Source organism: Chiloscyllium punctatum, chromosome 7 (assembly GCF_047496795.1).
Source record: "Chiloscyllium punctatum isolate Juve2018m chromosome 7, sChiPun1.3, whole genome shotgun sequence".
NCBI classification, from domain to species: domain Eukaryota; kingdom Metazoa; phylum Chordata; class Chondrichthyes; order Orectolobiformes; family Hemiscylliidae; genus Chiloscyllium; species Chiloscyllium punctatum.
Window position 1 is genome coordinate 122,147,464 of NC_092745.1, and position 20,043 is coordinate 122,167,506.

General features: G+C 45.1%; 1 protein-coding gene across 2 annotated transcripts in view; it reads left to right on the forward strand.

Annotated features, from left to right (window-relative positions):
- The window catches only part of st6galnac3 (ST6 (alpha-N-acetyl-neuraminyl-2,3-beta-galactosyl-1,3)-N-acetylgalactosaminide alpha-2,6-sialyltransferase 3), a 287,359-nt gene that overhangs the window by 26,947 nt on the left and 240,369 nt on the right, over positions 1-20,043 (forward strand). Inside the window, exon 2 of one of the 2 annotated variants that reach the window (XM_072574750.1) lies at positions 18,146-18,355. The exons of the other annotated variant lie outside the window; for it this stretch is intronic. Coding sequence (XP_072430851.1) covers positions 18,146-18,355 — 210 coding nt within the window. The remainder of the gene's footprint in view (positions 1-18,145; positions 18,356-20,043) is intronic. 2 annotated transcript variants of the gene reach the window in all.

Sequence of the window (20,043 nt, forward strand, 5' to 3'; positions counted from 1 at the left end):
CAACTAACCAGAGTGTATATTTAAGTCTCTTACATTATTCAAATAAGAGAAAGAGAACAAAAAAACAACAGCGGATAACACAGAAATTGGGTAGTGAGATATATGCTCGGAATGTGTTAACGTCAAATGTAACAAAACCCGTATTCGTGCGGGATTCCTCTCCCAAGGGGTCCCGGACCAGCCAGGTTCGTAATCTCAATTAAATAAAAGCCCTTGTTAGGATAGCCGAAATATCTGTATTCATATAATTCAAGAAGGGCTGCCATATTTTATAAAATAATTTGGTCTTTTGGTGTACCATATTTGTAAGGAAGTCAAGGGGAATACATTCCATAATTAATCCGTGCCAATTTGAAAGTCCAGGGGGGCCCTCAGCCATCCAGTTTACCAAAATGTTTTTCCTTGCACAGAAAGAGAGAATAAAAAATAGTCTCTTCCCGTACATGTCCAGGGAGGATAAGTTCGAAAAGCCCAAAAGGAGAGATACGGGGTCCACTTTAATTTCTGTTCCTAAAATTTCTGTCAGGGCATTTGCTACTTTAGTCCAGTATCTACAGATCTTATGACAGGTCCATAGGCAATGTACAAGAGTGCCCACCTCTATTTTACATTTGGGACACATTGGAGATGCTCCTGCCTTAAATTTTGCCAATGGATCCGGTGCTATATGGGCCCTATGAAGTATCTTCAGCTGGATAGCCTGAGTTCTGTGACATATGATGATTCTTCCGGCATTTTCCCAAATGTCATTCCATGTTTCTATAGAGATTTCTAGTCCCAATTCCTGATCCCATGTTTTAAGCAGATTGTCCATATCTCCCGATACTTCATGTAGTAAATGATAAATAGTACTGATGGAGGATACCCCCATTGGTCGTAGTACTCTACATTCTCTATCTGATTTATAAAGACTATCTAATAACGTAGTCTTCTTCTGTATATAGTCTCAAATTTGGAAGTATCGATAGAGGTCTCCATTAGGTAATCCGAATTTCTGACGCAGCTGTTCAAAAGACATCAAGACCCCATCTTTAATAGGTCCCCTAGACATGAGATACCCCTGGATCTCCAGAGTTTAAAAGTGGCGTCTGTAAACCCCGGTTGGAATCCCCATGCTCCCACTATCTGTGCATAGGGAGATGTTTTATGTGAGTTGCCCTCATTTTGCCACATTATATTCCAAGCTTTAATTGTATTTAGTATTATAGGGTTTTTACAGTAATCCGTAATAATTTTCCTCTTGTCTGAACATAAAAGGTCAATAAGTGGGCATTTTACTTGAAGCCTCAATGTCCAGCCAGATTGGGTCTTGTTTGATCCACAATCAATCAGCTATGTAACTTAGTAAGGAACTTAACTGATATTTCCTAAAATCTGGGAAGTCAAATCCTCCCCTTGCCTGTGGAAGCTGTAGCTTCTTCAGCTTAATGAAGGGCCGTCTACGATTCCAGATAAAGGAACCCAACCAGCCATATAATTTACGTAGTGCCAGCCTCGGCAGCATCACCGGAAGCATTCTCATAGGGTATAGGAGACTGGGCAGGACATTCATTTTAATTAGTGCTATTCTACCCAACCAGGAAATTGGAAGTTCTCCCCATCACTGGAGGTCCTGCCTTATCCTTTCCAGTAGATGCACAAAGTTAGTCTTGTATAACTGACCAAATACTGGGGTAATAAAAATGTCTAAATATAAGAAACTCTCCAGGGACCAACGAAAGGGAAAATGGGATCCATCCACTAAGTGGGGTATCATAGGAAAGCCACCCATTGGCATAGCCTCCGATTTTGAGAAATTAATTTTATAGCCTGAGAATGCGCTAAATGTATTAATAACTTGGATTAAGTGAGGTACGGATATCAGAGGATTACTGAGGAATAGAAGAACATCATCTGCATAAAGGGTTTACCTGTACCAATCCTCGGGGCCGTTATATTAGGATCAGCCCGTATAGCTTCTGCTAGTGGTTCAATTATTAGCGTAAATAACAATGGCGAGAGAGGACATCCCTGACAGCTCCCCCTACCCACACTGAAGCTATCTGAACCTAATCCATTGGTAACCACAACTGCTTTGGGATCACTATACAATGTTGAGACCCATTTGGTAAACACCTTTCCGATGCCAAACCTTTCCAATGTGTAAAACAAATATGACCATTCAACCCTATCGAATGCCTTTTCCGCATCTAATGAAACTACTACTCCTGGTATCTTTCCCTGATGGCAGGCTTGAATCATATTAGAAGGGTTTTGAATATTATTGGATGATCTACGGCCCTTAATAAACCACATCTGATCCTCCTTTATGATATACGGCAGTACCCTTTCTAGTCTCAATGCTAACATTTTAGAAAGGATTTTAAAATCTACATTTAGCAAGGATATTGGTCTGTATGATGTACAATCTTCTGGATCCTTTCTTTTTTTTAAGGATAAAAGAGATATTTGCCTCTTTCAGCCAAGGCGGGAGACAGCCCTGACTATATGCATAGTTACTGGATTAGTGGTGCTGGAAGAGCACAGCAGTTCAGGCAGCATCCAAAGCAGCTCCTGCCCACCTTCCGAGGACCCCTTCGCCCACCTCCAACACACTGCATCCACCTGGACACCCCGCGCTGGCCTATTACCTGCCCTCAACCTCTTCATTTCCAACTGCCGCCGGGACATTAACCGCCTCAACCTGTCGTCCCCCCTCCCCCACTCCAACCTCTCACCCTCAACGCGCAGCCCTCCAATCCCTCTGCTCCAATCCCAACCTCACCATCAAGCCAGCAGATAAAGGGGGCACAGTGGTAGTCTGGCGCACTGACCTCTACACCGCTGAAGCCAAATGCCAACTCGAGGACACCTCTTCCTACTGCTCCCTCGACCATGACCCTACCCCATCACCAAACCATCATCTCCCAGACCATACAGAACCTCATCACCTCAGGAGATTTCCCACCCACAGCTTCCAACCTCATAGTCCGGGAACACCGCACTGCCCGGTTCTACCTCCTTCCCAAGATCCACAAGCCTGACCACCCTGGCCGACCCATTGTCTCAGCATGCTCCTGCCCCACTGAAATCATCTCTACCTATCTTGACACTGTCCTATCCCGCCTAGTCCAGGAACTCCCCACATACATTCGAGACACCACCCACTCCCTCCACCTCCTCCAAGAGTTCCGTTTCCCCGGCCCCCAACGCCTTATATTCACCATGGATATCCAATCCCTCTACACCTCCATTCGCCATGACCAGGGCCTCCAAGCCCTCCGTTTTTTTCCTCTCCAGACATCCCCAAAAGTACCCTTCCACTGACACTCTCATTCGTTTGGCCGAACTGGTCCTCACCCTTAACAATTTCTCCTTTGAATCCTCCCACTTCCTCCAGACCAAAGGCGTAGCCATGGGCACACGTATGGGCCCCAGCTATGCCTGTCTCTTTGTTGGCTATGTAGAACAGTTGATCTTCCGTAATTACACCGGCACCACTCCCCACCTCTTCCTCCGCTACATTGATGACTGCATTGGCGCCACCTTGTGCTCCCGCGAGGAGGTTGAGCAATTCATCAACTTCACCAACACATTCCACCCTGACCTTAAATTTACCTGGACTATCTCTGACACCTTGCTCCCCTTCCTGGACCTCTCCATCTCCATTAGTGACGACCGACTCGACACTGACATTTTTTACAAACCCACCGACTCCCATAGCTACCTGGATTACACCTCTTCCCACCCTATCTCTTGCAAAAATGCCATCCCGTATTCCCAGTTTCTCTGCCTCCGCCGTATCTGCTCCCAGGAGGACCAGTTCCACCATAGGACACACCAGATGGCCTCCTTCTTTAGAGACCGCAATTTCCCTTCCCACCCCTTTCTGCCTTCCGCAAAGACCGTTCCCTCCGTGATTACCTGGTCAGGTCCACACCCCCCTACGACCCACCCTCCCATTCTGGCACTTTCCCCTGCCACCGCAGGAACTGTAAAACCTGTGCTCACACCTCCTCCCTCACCTCTATCCAAGGCCCTAAAGGAGCCTTCCACATCCATCAAAGTTTCACCTGCACATCCACCAATATCATTTATTGTATCCGTTTCTTCCGATGTGGTCTCTACATTGGGGAGACTGGGCGCCTCCTAGCAGAGCGCTTTAGGGAACATCTCCGAGACACCCGCACCAATCAACCAAACCGCCCCATGGCCCAACATTTCAACTCCCCCTCCCACTCTGCCGAGGACATGGAGGTCCTGGGCCTCCTTCACCGCTGCTCCTTCACCACCAGACGCCTGGAGGAAGAACACCTCATCTTCCGCCTCGGAACACTTCAACCCCAGGGCATCAATGTGGACTTCAACAGCTTCCTTATTTCCCCTTCCCCCCACCTCATCTTAGTTTCAAACTTCCAGCTCAGTTACTGTCTCCTTGACTTGTCCGACCTGCCTATCTCCTTTTGCACCTATCCACTCCACCCTCTCCTCCTTGACCTATCACCTTCATCTCCTCCCCCACTCACCGATTGTACTGTATGCTACTCTCTCCCCACCCCCACCCTCCTCTAGCTTATCTCTCCATGCTTCAGGCTCACTGCCTTTATTCCTGATGAAGGGCTTTTGCCCGAAACGTCGATTTCGCTGCTCGTTGGATGCTGCCTGAACTGCTGTGCTCTTCCAGCACCACTAATCCAGTATTTGGTTTTCAGCATCTGCAGTCATTGTTTTTACCTTATATGCATAGTTATATATGTCCATAAGTGGACCAGCCAATATTTCTGTAAATTCTTTATAGAATTCAGCTTGAAAACCATCTGGGCCAGGTGCCTTACCGCTCTGAAGTTGCCTGATTGCGTCAAGTATTTCTTGGACTGTTAGGGGAGGATTTAAGACTGATACCTGTTCCGGAGTTAGGCCCGGAAAGATCAAATTTTTAATAAGTGATTGCATCCTCCTAGTCCTGTCTTCACAATCCTGCGATTTATATAAATCAGAATAAAATTTTCTAAAGATTGCATTAACCTTTTTTTGATCATGAGTCAAAATACCCGTACTTTCCTTGATAGACGTGATAGTTTGAGGGGCCTTTTTTGTTTCTTTGCAAGAAATGCTAAGTATGTACCCAGTTTGTCGCCAAATTCATATTACCTTTGTTTTGCAAATATTTCCCGCTTAGCCATTTGGGTAAGCGTAGTGTTTAGAGCTGTCCTAAGGGCCGTAATCCTTTGCAATTTAATAATAGAAGGTCTATCAGCATATGCTGTTTCAGCCGCTTTGAAGCGAGCTTCGAGCAGACGCTGTTGTTCTCCCTTTAATTTTTTCTGGATCGCTGAGTAGGAGATGATCAAACCTTGCGCGTAAGCTTTGATGGTCTCCCATGTCATTGATGGGTTGCTAGCCGTACCTAAATTAATTTCTAAAAAACTTTTAAATTCTTGAGAAAAGTACTTTACAAATTTACTGTCCTTCATTAGGAAGGGGTCCATGCGCCAATGCCGAGGGGATGTCCCATTGTTCCTCGCCTTAATTTCCATATATTCAGCAGTGTGGTCGGAAATTACTATACTACCTGTTTTACAGGATGCTATAGAATTTTAAAAAATAGAGGGGGCAAAAACATATCAATTCTGGTATGACATTTATGTGGATTGGAGTAAAAAGATGAAGACATCTCCATACGTCGACTAATCCTAATTCTTTGTTCAGATCCACCAATTGTCTAGATCTGGGAGATACTCCTGCAGTACTCTTGGGAATCCTATCTATTTCCGGATCCATAATACAATTACAGGGGGAGACTTTAATTGTATGATGAGCACCTAGAGCCATCAATTTTGAGAAGGCTTCCTTTATAAATTTAAAGGGGTGTGCCGGGGGGCAGTACAAATTTAAACTCCCATATTCTTCTCCATTTATAAGGGCTTTAATCAGAATATATCATCCAGATTCATCTTTTATCTGATTTAGGATTTTGAAAGGGAAATTCTTCCGAATAAGAATAACAACTCCCCTACTTTTTGAGCTAAAAGAAGAAAAAAGGCCTGATCAAATCCACCCTGTCATAATTTCAAGTGTTCTTTATCCAACAGATGTGTCTCCTGTAGGAGAACTATATCAACTCTTTCTTTCTTGAGATTTGATAATATTTTCTTCCTTTTGACTGGTGAATTATTCCCCTTGACATTCCAGGTGCACCCCTTAACCGACTGATCAACCATAATCGTCCGGGCAAATCCGAGACCCCTCGGGAAGGGAAACCCTATCTAGAACATCCCGAACATAGAGCATATAAAATTCACAAAAATAAAGGCTCTCTAATACACTCACAACAGTATAATAAAAAACTATTTCTAAATAATAAAGAAAATGTAAAACGCATTTAAATTGAGATTTTCCCCCTTGTTCCCAGGGGGTGTCACTTCCTTTCCAAATGTCCATCGTATCCTCTCCCAACCAATGCCCCACCCTTGACCCAGACGCTCCTCAATAGGATGAGGAGAATTCAGATATAATACAAAGCTAGAGTTAACAGTGAGCACCCTACCCCCCCCCACCCCCCCACCCACACCAACACCTGGATATACTTGGTAATGTTAATACCATGTATAAACATATATAACTATAAAATTACAACCTCAGCAAATAATAATTAAATATAATAATACAAAATAGCAAGGGAAAAACAACCCCAATCCTAGAGACAGAGGTAAAATAGAATAAGGTAACGACCTTCCTCCCACACCCCCCCACCAACATTAACTAAAGCCCCCAGCATATATATATAATATATACATACACATATATAATATACATACATACATACATAGTTAAATAGAGAACAAATAAATAAATCCCTCTCCCCACCCCCCCCAAGATAATATTAAACAGTAAGGTAAGAAAAAAGAAAAAGAGAGGGGGGGGATATAAAACGGAGTGGGGGGAAGGCAAACCAACATCCATTCTCTCTTACAATTTATCTAAGAGAGTCCAAGAATTCCTTAGCCTTTTCTGGCGATCCGAAGTTATACACGGATCCTTCATGGTTAAAGCGTAGCGTCGCTGGGTAGCGTAAGGAGTACTGAATATTTAAGTCCCTTAAACACTTCTTCGCCTCATCAAATGCCTTCCTCTTTCAGACCAGAGCTGGGGAAAAGTCCTGGAATAACATGATCTTGGATCCTTTATAGATCATGGCTTAGGAATCTTTTCCAAGATTTCTAGAGGCTTCTAGGAATATCTGCCTCTCCTTATAGCTCTGCAGCCGGAACAGGACCGGGCGGGGACTCTGGTTCAAGCCGGGCCCGCGTATTGTGACCCGGTAGGCCCATTCCACCCTTACCTGGCCTGATCCAGCCTCCAGATTTAAAAGCTGTGGCAGCCACTGCTTGATAAATGCTGTAAGCTGGCCTTCCTCTTCGAGGTCGTCAATATGATTCTCTACGGTCCGGACTCGCTGTTCGAGAGTCCGGACCCGATCCACGGCCGATTGTGCTGTAGTTTCGGAGGTCGCGGCCTTTAGTTCCGCCCCTCCGACTCGGCGCTCGATTTCTTTAATGTCTCAGTCGTGCTTTTGCAGCGCGGCCGAGAGTGAGTCCCATCGACTTCGGGATTCTTCAATAAAGCGTCAATCTTCGCATCAAATTTAGAGATCATTTCCACGAGGCTTGCTACTGTATATCAGTCCCCCAGGGCTGCAGCTGGAGAGGGTGGGGGAGGGGTTCCTGCTTGCTGAGAGCTGCAGGCTCCCTTCCCTTTATTCATTTTTGCTGAAGATCAAATTGTTTAAATTCAACACTGAGCAACTAATTAAATTAAACAGTTATTTTAAATGATTTGGTGAGTGTGGTGGGGGTGGGTGGCCCACTTTGCCCAAGTCTTGGGAGGAGCACTGTAGACTCCGACTTGCTGGGTCGCCACCATCTTGGATCTCCCCGCCCTTACCACTCTTAAACAATTTTCTTAAAGAATTGTGTTTAAAGTTCACCAGATGCCACAGTGGGATTTGAACCCACATTGCCAGAGCCTAGCCTGGTCTTCTGGATTATTAGTCTTGTGATATTACTGAGACACCACCACATCCCCTTCAAACACCTGTATTCCAGGAATTGCTGGAAAAGCTCAACAGGTCTGCCAGCATCTGTGTTCTGAGGAAGGGTCACTGGATCTGAAATGTTAACTCTGCTTTCTCTCCTCAGATGCTGCCAGACCTGCTGTGCTTTTCCAGAAATTTCTGTTTGTGTTTCTGACTTCCAGCATTCACAGTTCTTTCAGTATTTACCTCTATTTTTTAGACTGCTATGAAATTTAATATAAATAAGTGTAAAACTTGTCCACGATTAGCCATGAAAAATAAAATGTCCACCAACTACTCAACAATCCCATTTCTTCTCCTGCGCTGACTTCAAGCTTAGTGCTTTAATTTCTGCTCTCCCATGGTGCTCACATTCCATTAGTTCCAGTCTCCACCCTCTGAGACTTGGTGTTTATAATTTTCCCAACCCCTTTGTCACTCCACTGCTGAGATCTCTTGGACCTGGATCCCCTGAATTCTGGGCTGCGCCATTCTTTCTTAGAAACAAGAGATTGATGGTGCTCTTGTTAACTCTCTGCGGCCAGTTCTAGCTCTCAGTTTCTCACACTGTTTGCGTCAGGGTTATTCTCAACCCATCGTCCATGCAAATCCATACCTTATGTTAGAAAAGGAATTTTGTGAATAGGAGAACGTGTTTTAGGAACACATGGGTGAGCCTCTGACATTTGCTGTGTGACATAACTTTGTCATTGTGTGTTAGAGAACATGCGGGTTGGAACATGTGAGCAGGGGGCTTTACTAACATATCGCTATGTGCGCACAATTAATAAACAGTGTTTAAAGATACTCTGGCCTGATCTTCTATGAATGACAGATGGTCTAATGCAAAAACATAATGCTGAGTGCTGCATTTTTCCAGAGTAAAGGACTTGGACAAAGAGTTACTTTAAATGTGTGGTGTAATGGGAGAGGGAGTGGGGGAAAGTTAGGGTGGAACTTAGCAGGTGAGGGGGAATTGTCAACCCCTTTTGGTCCATCGAGCATAAGAAAATGGTAGAGAAATTGAGGGTTTGGTTAAGAAAAAGAGGGAAGCATATGTCAGATATAGACTGGATAGGTTGAGTGAATCCTTAGAATCTAAAGGCAGTAGGAGGATACTTAAGAGGGAAGTCAGGAGGGCAAAAAGGGGACATGAACAGGGAGCTTTGGCAAATAGGGTTAAGGAGAATCCAAAGGGCTTTTATAAATTAAGGACAAAAGGGTAAGTGTGGAGACATTAGGGCAGCTCAAAGATCTGCAAGATGGCCTTTGTGTGGATGGGGCGATGCTAAAGGAGTATTTTGCATCAGTATTTACTGAGGAAAAGGACATGGAAGATATGGAATATAGGGAAATAGATGGTGACATCTTGAAAAATGTCCACATTACAGAGGAGGAAGTGCTGGATGTCTTGAAACATATCAAAGTGGATAAATGCCCAGGTGCTGATCAGATGTACCCTAGAATTCTGTGGGAAGCTAGGGAAGTGATTGCTGGGCCTCTTGCTGAGATATTTGCATCATCAATAGTCAGATGAGATGCAGGAAGACTGGAGGTTGGCTAACGTGGTGCCACTATTTTAGAATGGTGTTAAGGACAAGCCATGGAACTACAGACCTGTGAGCATTACGTCAATGTTGGAGGGCAAGTTGTTGGAGGGACTCCTGAGGAACAGGATGTACATGTATTTAGAAAGGCGAGGACTGATTTGGGATGGCTTTGTGCATAGGAAATCATGTCTCTCAAACTTGATTGAGTTTTTTTGAAGAAGTAACAAAGACGATTGATGAGGGCAAAGCGGTAGATGTGATCTATATGGACTTCAGTAAGGTGTTCAACAAGATTCCCCATGGGAGACTAGTTAGCAAGGTTAGATCTCATGGAATACAGGGAGAACTAGCCATTTGGATACAGAACTGGCTCAAAGGAAGAAGAAAGAATGGTGGTGGAAGGTTGTTTTTCAGGCTGGAGGCCTGTGACCAGTGGAGTGCCACAAGGATCGGTGCTGGATCCACTACTTGTCTTCATTTATATTTATGATTTGGATGTGAGCAGAAAAGATATAGTTTGCAGATGACACCAAAATTGGAGGTGTAGTGGACAGTGAAGAAGGTTACGTCAGATTACAATGGGATCTTAACCATATGGGCCAATGGGTTGAGGAGTGACAGATGGAGTTTAATTTAGATAAATGCGAGGTGCTGCATTTTGGGAAAGCAAATCTTAGCAGGAGTTACACACTCCTAGGGAGTGTTGCTGAACAAAGAAACCTTGGAGTGCAGGTTCACAGCTCCTTGAAAGTGGAGTCGCAGGAGGACAGGATAGTGAAGAAGGTTTTTGGTATGCTTTCCTTTATTGGTCAGAGTATTGAGTACAGGAATTAGGAGGTCATGTTGCGGATGTACAGGATATTGGTTAGGCCACTGTTGGAATATTGTATGCAATTCTGGTCTCCTTCCCATCAGAAAGACCTTGTGAAACTTGAAAGGGTTCAGAAAAGATTTACAAGGATGTTGCCAGGGTTGGAGGATTTGAGTTATAGGGAAAGATTGAATAAGCTAGAGCTGTTTTTCTTGGAGTGTCAGAGACTGAAGAGTGACCTTAGAGGTTTATAAAATAAAGAGGGGCATGGAGAAGATAAATAGACAAGGTCTTTCCCCTGGGGTGGGGGAGCCCAGATCTAGTGGGCATAAGTTTAGGGTGAGCGGGGAAAGGTGAAAAAAGAAACCTAAGGGGCAACTTTTTCATGCAGAGGGTGGTGTGTGTTTGGAATGAGCTGCCAGAGGAAGTGGTGGAGGCTGGTACAATTGCAACATTTAAAAGGCATCTGGATGGGTATATGAATAGGAAGGGTTTGGAGGGATATGGGCCAGGTGCTGGCAGGTAGGACTAGATTGGATTGGGATATATGGTCAGCATGGATGAGTTGGGATGAAGGGTCTGTATCCATGTTGCATGTTTCTAAGACACTAAATGTCTCCCCTTTCTTGTCCCCAACCTGAAACGTATCTCAACCCCCACCACCACTGCTTGTCCCGTTCCTAAAGTGGCATGGTGACTCAGTGGTTAGCACTGCTGCCTCACAGCGCCAGGGATCCGGGTTCGATTCCAGCCTCGGGCAACTGTATGTGTGGAGTTTTGCACATTCTCCCCTTGTCTGTGTGGGTTTCCTCTGGGTGCTCCAGTTTCCTCCCACAGCCTAAATATGTACAGGTTAGGTGAATTGGCCATGTTATATTGCTCTTTGTGTTTGGGGATGTGTAGGTTAAGTGCATTAGTCAGGGGTATATATAGGGCAAGGGGAATGGGTCTGGGTGGGTTACTCTTCGGAGGGTCGGTGTAGACTTGTTGGGCTGAAGGGCCTGTTTCCACACAGGAGGGATTCTATGACTTCTTCAGCACTATATCGATCCAACTTCGATCCCTTTTCAATAGCCTGCCTCACCTGCACTCCCCATCCCAGTCCAATGCCACTTCATTCCGTGGTCTGTCTCACAATCCTTTCCCACCTCTTGTCTTTTACCTCCTCTGTGTTTGACACCAGGTCCTTTGTCACTTTGAATGGCTGTCTCACCCATCTGACAGTGTTCATTTTCCCTTTCACTTTTCTTCCGCTGTAGTGTTGCAGTGGGAAATATTGTTATTGATGGCAGTGTCCAGGGTGGGTTGAAGGAACGAATAAGGGAACAGGATGATGCATCTCTCAGGATTTGTGCAATACACTCTTCTGATTTTTACAAATTTCTACTCAGCTTGCACTAGTCCTAATCATGAGAGATGGATTGTAGCTAAACAACATATCCCATGATTAATGAAACAGAATATAGAACAATAAGTAAAGTGAAAGATTCCTCTTATGTTGTTCCACTTTCATTACTGCATTCATTTGTAGAACCTTAAACCACAGAGGGACTGTGATTGAATGTGCCTACGCTCGCTCTTTGAAAAGATATCCCTTTCTTTATTCAATCATAGGATGTGTGCATCACTAGCTCAGCCAGTAATTGATGTCCTTGAACTGAGGGTCTTGCTCAATTATTGCAGAAGGCAGTTAAGAGTCATCCACATTGCTGTGGGCCTGGAGTCACATGTAGGCCAGGCTAGGTAACTACAGCATATTTCCTTCCTTAAAAAGGCAGGAACTAGATAGGTTTTTCCAACAATCACAGCCACCATCACTGAGACCAGTTTTCAGAATCCAGATTGAGTTTAAATTCCACTTACACTGTAGGTGGGTTTTGATCCAATCATCCATCAGAGTACTTGCCTGGGACACTGGTTACTCATTGAGTGAAATTACCAATGCTCCAAAAGCCTGGAATACCTGGGGTGATGATGCAAAAGTATTATTGCCAGACTGTTGACCCTGACATCCATGACTGATGGTGGAATGTGTATTCAGTAAAATTCAACTAATTAAGAAATGTAATGGTGACTATGAAACCATTGTTGGGGTAAATCGCCTCTGATTCACAATGTCCTTTCAGAAAGGAAGCTGCTGTCCTTATGTGATCTGGGCTGCATGTGACTCCAGAGCCAATGCAATGTGGTTGACTCTGAACTGCCCTCCAGGCAATTAGAGATGGGCATTAAATGCTGGCCTAGCCAGTGATTCCTGAAGAAGGGCTCATGCCCGAAACATCGATTCTCCTGCTCCTTGGATGCTGCCTGACCTGCTGCGCTTTTCCAGCAACACATTTTCAGCTCTGATCTCCAGCATCTGCAGTCCTCACTTTCTCCTAGCCAGTGATACACACACACTCTGTGACTGAATTTTTAAAAATCCCTCCCTAAGTGCATTCTGAGCCTCTTATGGCATGTGGACTGCAGTAGTTCAAGAACAGAGCACTGGATGAAGAGGCTGTGCTTCATTGAAAGTGAAATAATTGATTTGTGTCCTCTCTGTAAGATACCCTGCAGACATCTTCTAAGGCTGGTACAGTACTGCCTCTCTTAATAAAGCTCACGGCGTCACTGATCTCACTTTTGCCCTTGGCTGTCACATGGAACATCAGAAACATCAGTCAATCTTTTCAGAGCTTTAGACTCCGTATGAGCAATGATTGGGGCAAAAGAACAAGAGCACAAAAGTGCTGTCATCTCGAGTGACAGCAGCTTCATTCTGGCCCGACCTTGCTTGTTGAGAATGTGCTTTTGTAATTTAGTCAAGGGCTGCAGTCCTGTCTGTTGCACAGAATTTAGGCACAGGAACAGAATATTCAGTCCAACTGTGTTTACAGAAATATAGTCAAAAATGTGCAGGCGAGCTGGATTGGCCCTGGTAAATTGCCCCATAGGTGGATTAGCCATAGTAAATGTGGGGTTACTAGGATAGAGTGGCGAGAGGTCGGGTTGGGAAGCTCTTTGGAGGGTCATGCGGACTCAATGGGCTGAATGGTCTCTTGACACTGCAGGGATACTATAAGTAGGCCATTCATTCCTTTCAATCCTGCTCCTCGGATGCTGCCTGACCTGCTGTGCTTTTGCAGCACCACTCTGATCTAAACTAAAATCATTCAATATGACAATCGCTGTTCATCCAACTGTGTCCTACACCCATTTTCCAACCCTCAGGTCCCTTTAACCCCAAGAAATATATCTATCACTCTCTTGTAAATGTTCAATGTTATGTTGCATAGAAGCTACCACCTCCCACAGTACTTGCTTCCTGTCACCCGACTAATATATTCTTCTGTTTCTCCTGACCTCAGGCTGTATCATTTCACATTATAGCTGCAGGCATCAGCTTAGGCTAGAGGTGGCTTTCTTACACTGTGTTTGAAAATTGTTGGTTTAAGAGTCCAGAAAGATGAAGACATAACCCAGGCGTACAGCTGAGCACTCCCTTAACTACTGCATAGCTGGAACCATTCCCTTTCCTACATTACAGCACTGACTTTAAAGAACTTTGGCACAGCTCTTGAACTATACATAACTGCAATTCTTTTTTTCAGATGGGCAATGCACTGGGAAATATCAGAGCACTGTAACTCTATCACTTCATTTTTAAAAATCGCCTTACAATTGGCATGAAACATTGTGTACTACTGAGCAGGTTCCATGTGTGTGGGGAATGAGCAAAATGTCCAAGAGTTTCCATTTTCCTTTGCTGCTGCTCTGTGGAAGTCACTGAACTTTAACATTAAAGTGCATTGTGATATGCGGCAGTGGTGAAACGTACACCGGTTGGTGTGGTTCCTGTTTCCCAGAGTTTGTAGGTGTAGACTTGTTGGGCTGAAGGGCCTGTTTCCACACTGTAGGGAATCTAAGAAACTAAGAATATGGAGGCTTAGAATGAGAAGGTTTCAGTTTGGAGTTGGGATATTCAGGGGAATGTGAAGTAACACTACTTCATGGATAGTTGAGACCTGAATCTCTCCCTCCCAGTGATGCTGCTAGGTCTGGGAACTGATTGGGAACAGACCTGAGTTTGCTTGTCTCCTGAACTAGCTTCCAGAGGGACATTATCACTTGGCCGGGATATTCTCTCCACCCTTCAGGCACTTTGCCTGTATTCCTGATGAAGGGCTTTTGCCCCAACCGTCGATTTTACTGCTCCTCGGATGCTGCCTGAAATGCTGTGCTTTTCCAGCACCACTAATCCATATTCTCAGGACCCCTTTTTATTGGCCTGGCCCCAACTTGGCCAACAATTCCTGGTGGGGGCTTACCTCTTGAAACTGGAAGGCCCATTGGAGGCCTTTTCTGTTTGAAAGGAGTAGCAGGCTGTATTAGTCAAAAGGAAGCAGCGACGGCACAAAGTCAGAGAGGAGACACCCACTCTCCAACACTAAAGAGATCCATGTGGCTGGAGCACCTCTGTGGAGGGAAGCTCTTTTCATGTTAACCAGTGACTGCTCTCAACCCCAGGGTAAACAAGGGATGGTCTTCAAGTCAGTCAGGAACATAGGACAACACCACCCCTCTGCCCCCACCCCCCCCCCCCCCCCCCCACCTCGCCCCCACCCCTGACTGCTGATAGGCACCCACCCCTAAAATGACCATGTTGCTGGGGGAAACCAGAGGCTAACTGGAAAATTACTTCTTTTATTTAGGAATAAAAGAATGACTAGGGAAGGAATAGGTCCAATCAAGGATAGCAATGGGAAGTTGCGTGTGGAGGCTGAAGAGATTGGGGAGGCGCTGAATGAATACTTTTCGTCAGTATTCACTCAGGAACAGGACATTGTTGTCGATATGAATACTGAGGCACGAATAAGTAGAATGGATGGCTTTGAGATATGTAGAGAAGAGGTGTTGGAAATTCTGGCAAGGGTGAAAATAGATAAGTCCCCTGGGCCTGATGGCATTTATCCTAGGATTCTCTGGGAAGCAAGGGAGGAGATTGCAGAGCCATTGGCCTTGATTTTTGTGTCCTCTTTGTCGACAGGAGTAGTGCCAGAGGACTGGAGGCTAGCAAACGTGGTTCCCTTGTTCAAGAAGGGGAGTAGGGATAATCCTAGTAACTATAGGCCAGTGAGTCTCACTTCTGTTGTGGGCAAAGTCTTAGAGAGAATTGTAAGGGATAGGATTTATGAACATTTGGATAGGAATAATGTGATCAAGGATAGTCAGCATGGTTTTGTGAAGGGCAGGTCGTGCCTCACAAACCTTATTGAATTCTTTGAGAAGGTGACTAAGGAGGTAGATGAGGGGAAAGCGGTAGATGTGGTATATATGGATTTTAGTAAGGTGTTTGATAAGGTCCCCCATGGTAGGCTACTGCAGAAAATACAGAGATATGGCATTGAGGGTGAGTTGGAGGTTTGGATTAGGAATTGGCTCTCTGGAAGAAGACAGAGGGTAGTAGTTGATGGCAAAGGTTCATCTTGGAGTGCCGTCACTAGCGGTGTTCCGCAAGGATCTGTTTTGGGACCATTGCTGTTTGTCATTTTTATAAATGACCTGGAGGAAGGGTTAGAAGGTTGGGTGAGCAAGTTTGCGGATGATACGAAAGTCGGAGGAGTTGTAGACAGTGAGGAAGGATATGGCAGGTTACAGCGGGATATAGAGAAGCTGCAGAGCTGGGCAGAAAGGTGGCAAATGGAGTTCAATGTAGCTAAGTTTGAAGTGATTCACTTTGGTAAGAGTAATAAAAAGATGGATTACTGGGCTAATGGTAGACTACTTGGTAGTGTGGAAGAGCAGAGGGATCTTGGTGTCCATGTACACAGATCTCTGAAAGTTGCCACCCAGGTAAATAGTGCAGTGAAGAAGGCATATGGCGTACTGGCTTTTATTGGTAGAGGAATTGAGTTCCGGAGTCCTGAGGTCATGCTGCAGTTGTATAAGACTCTGGTGCGGCCGCATCTGGAATATTGTGTGCAGTTTTGGTCGCCATACTATAGGAAGGATGTGGAGGCACTGGAACGGGTGCAGAGGAAGTTTACCAGGATGTTGCCTGGTATGGTAGGAAGATCCTATGAGGAAAGGCTGAGGCACTTGGGGTTGTTTTCATTGGAGAAAAGAAGGTTTAGGGGTGATTTGATAGAGGTGTACAAGATGATTAGGGGGTTAGATAGGGTTGACAGTGAGAACCTTTTTCCACGTATGGAGTCAGCTATTACAAGGGGGCATAGCTTTAAATTAAGGGGGCGTAGATATAGGACGGATGTTAGGGGTAGGTTCTTCACTCAGCGAGTCGTAAGTTCATGGAATGCCCTGCCAGTAGCAGTAGTGGACGCTCCCTCTTTATGGGTATTTAAGCGGGCATTGGATAGGTATATGGAGGATAGTGGGTTAGTGTAGGTTAGGTGGGCTTTGATCGGCGCAACATCGAGGGCCGAAGGGCCTGTACTGCGCTGTATTCTTCTATGTTCTATGTTCTATGTTCTATGTTCTCTAGTCCAATTTAATGAGGCTCTCAACAAGTCTAATCAGCTACCTGTCACATGTCCAGCAGTGGGACAAATCTTTGGCCTTAAGTACGTCCAGGGCCCAGCAGGGGTCAAAATCCCTGCCTCAGGTAGATCTTTGTTCAGTGACACTTACAGAACCAGGAGTTGTACAGACACCCCTATGAAGAAGGACTGAGAATAGGCCATTCAGCCCTTTGAGCTTGCTCTGCCATTCAATAAGATCACAGCTGATCTGATTTTAATCTCAGTTCTATGTTCCTGCATACCCCCTAATAACCTTTTCAGCCTCTTGGTCATCAAGGATTACTGCCTTCAAAATATTTCAAGATTCTGCTTCCACTGCCTTTCGAGGAAGGGAATTCCAAAGACCCACAACCCACTGAAAGAAGACAAATGTTTCCTCATCGCTCTGATGACCCCTTATTTTAAATCTATGACCCCTAGTTCTGGATTCTCCCGCAAGAGGGCAAAGTTAAAAATCACACACCAGGTTATAGTTCAACAGGTTTATTTGGAAGCACTAGCTTTTGGAGTGCTGCTCCTTCTTCCACAACGTACTCCACAACCGTCTGATGAACCTGGTGGGGGGGGTGTGATTTTTAACTTTGTCCACCCCAGTCCAACACCATCTCCTCCACATCATAGCCCACAAGAGGAAACAGCCTTTTAACATTCACCCAGTCAAATCCCCTCAGGACCTTCTATATTTCAATTAAGTCACCTCTGCCTCTGCCTCTTCTAAACCCCAAAGGATACAGGCCTAGCCTGTCTAGCCTTTCCTTAGAACACAAACCACTCATTCAAGTATTAGTCTAGTGAGCCTTCTCTGAACTGCAGCCAATGCATCAGAGTCATTTTATAGTCTGAGATCTGTGACACAGAAAAAAGCCCTTCAATTCATCATGTGCATGCTGGCCCAACATAACCACCTAAATATTCTAAGACCCACTTTTCAGCACTTGGTCCTTACCCTTCGATGCCTTGGTAAGTATGATGACCAGAACTGTGCTCAATACTCCAAATCATGCCCTGTATAACGGAAGAGTAGGGTGAATGTAGTTAAAATAGCAACCAGCCAGGAGCTAAATGAATAGCCGAATAGGCCCAAGTGACTGAATGACTTCCTCCAGCAACTTATAGCCTCAGTTTCTCTTAAGATATTTCATCTTTTTCCAGCAGTGTGTCCAGACTAACCAGTATTTTCCTGTTTCTCTCTCCCACCCACCCCTGACAGTGGAAGTTGATTTTTTTTGTGGTGGGTTTGATTCTCGTGGTCCCGCTGTTTGTGATGGTTGTCCAGTACATACACAGCAACCCTTCACTTCTCCTCCCACCGTACCTAGGCCAAGGTGGAATTTTCAACAGAACAAGAGTTTTCAGTCATCCGAGAGAGAGTCCACAGCTCCATGATCTGTCTGGATACATCAGTATAACAACATTACAGGTAAACATTTGACATACTGTATCAGTATCAGGACGAGGAAATGAAAACTGACCCTTCACTCTCTTTTACAAAACTCAAAACAAATTCTTGCATATACTGAAATAACGATTATACATTATATGCTATACCATATAAAAATATAATTATTAAGCTATTTAACCCACCTTAGGCAAGGAATGGCACTGTACTCTCAATGCACTTCTCAAGTGTTCTATGCAATTGAAGCAGGATCTATGTTTCTTTACTCCAATCCACTTCCGATAATGGCTAACAAACCACTTGTATCTTGGATTGCTTGATGCACTCACACACTATGTTGCAGTGACTTATGAACAAGTGCACAATGGCCCGCTTTGGACAAAAACTGCTCTTCCCCTTCATTCCTCCTCTCACGTTGGATAATCGCGCCCTTACCTACATTACGTTCCATCTGCCAGGCACTTACCCACTCTCGCGGCCAGACTAAATCCCCTTGAAGCCTATCTTCACAACTCACAATTCCAACTTCCCAAGGGTAACTCCAGGAGGCAGTGCTGCATTGTAGGTGGTGTGCTTTTTTGGGTGAACTCCAAAGCTAGAGGTCCCACCTGCCCTTTCAGCTGGGCACAATAGGTTATGTGATGTTGCTTCAAAGAATAGCAGGAGGCTACTTGCGAATTTGTGGGCACTGTGACGTGGTGACTTTGAATACTTTCCACAGTGTTGTTTACGTAAAAGTACACATGACAAATAAATTTCTATTCTGTTCTATTCTAATTCTATTCCAATGGTCTGACCAACATCAAAGGCACAAATGGGTACTTAGTTTTACTTCTCATTCCTTTTCTTTCATTCATTTATTTCTTCATTCATTGTTTATTCAGTTCAGTACCCCATTCATTCTTTAGTGGTTCCAGTGCCCCCACAGATCAAGCTGTAGGTAAATTCCAAAGGTGGATTTAATTGGTTGCTCTTGTCACCGCCCACCACCCTCCTTTCTCCCTCCTCAAAAGTCAGCAGAGAACCTACCCATGCTTCCCAAGGCTGCCTTGCGGCAGTTTAACACTGGTAAGAGTGCTCATCGCTTTGTGCTGAGGCTTCTGCCCCTGTTTCGGGAGAGATCCCACCTGACAGAGCCGGTCGTTGACATCACTGTGGTCCCAGCCGCACCAAGTGTGCGGCAGTCTGTGCAGTCCCTCCACCAGGAGGAGCTCAAGTCAATCCAGGGTCTGTGGCTGAGGTGAGAGACCTGAAGAGGGGGCATGGAGCTGGGTTCAAGTGATCGGGGGTGGGGAGGGTACATTGGTAGGGCTGACACTGTTTGGGAGGTGGGGGGGTGGGCAGGACAAGCCTTTCTTGGCCCCAGCAGGCATGAAAAGAATGTTCTCACCAATCCTCCCTCAACTTTGCCCTGAGTAGCCCTAGCTGTTGGTCCTCCTCCATGTTGAGGGCTGTTTCCTGTCCCATGTAATACACACAGGGTATCCTTTGTTGCTTGTACCAGTTCAGGGATGTCAGTGATGGGAGGACACGTATTAGATTTTTCATACACCTCCACCTTCAAACGTCCCAGGAAGAGAAGCAGGAGTGTAGCCCCAAGTATTGGTCTCACTGAAGGAATAACTTCCTGATATCAATCATATAAGTTTCTCATCAATCTGTTCAGAGGTATTATGGAACACCTCTGGAACTGCTGGGACTTGAACGCA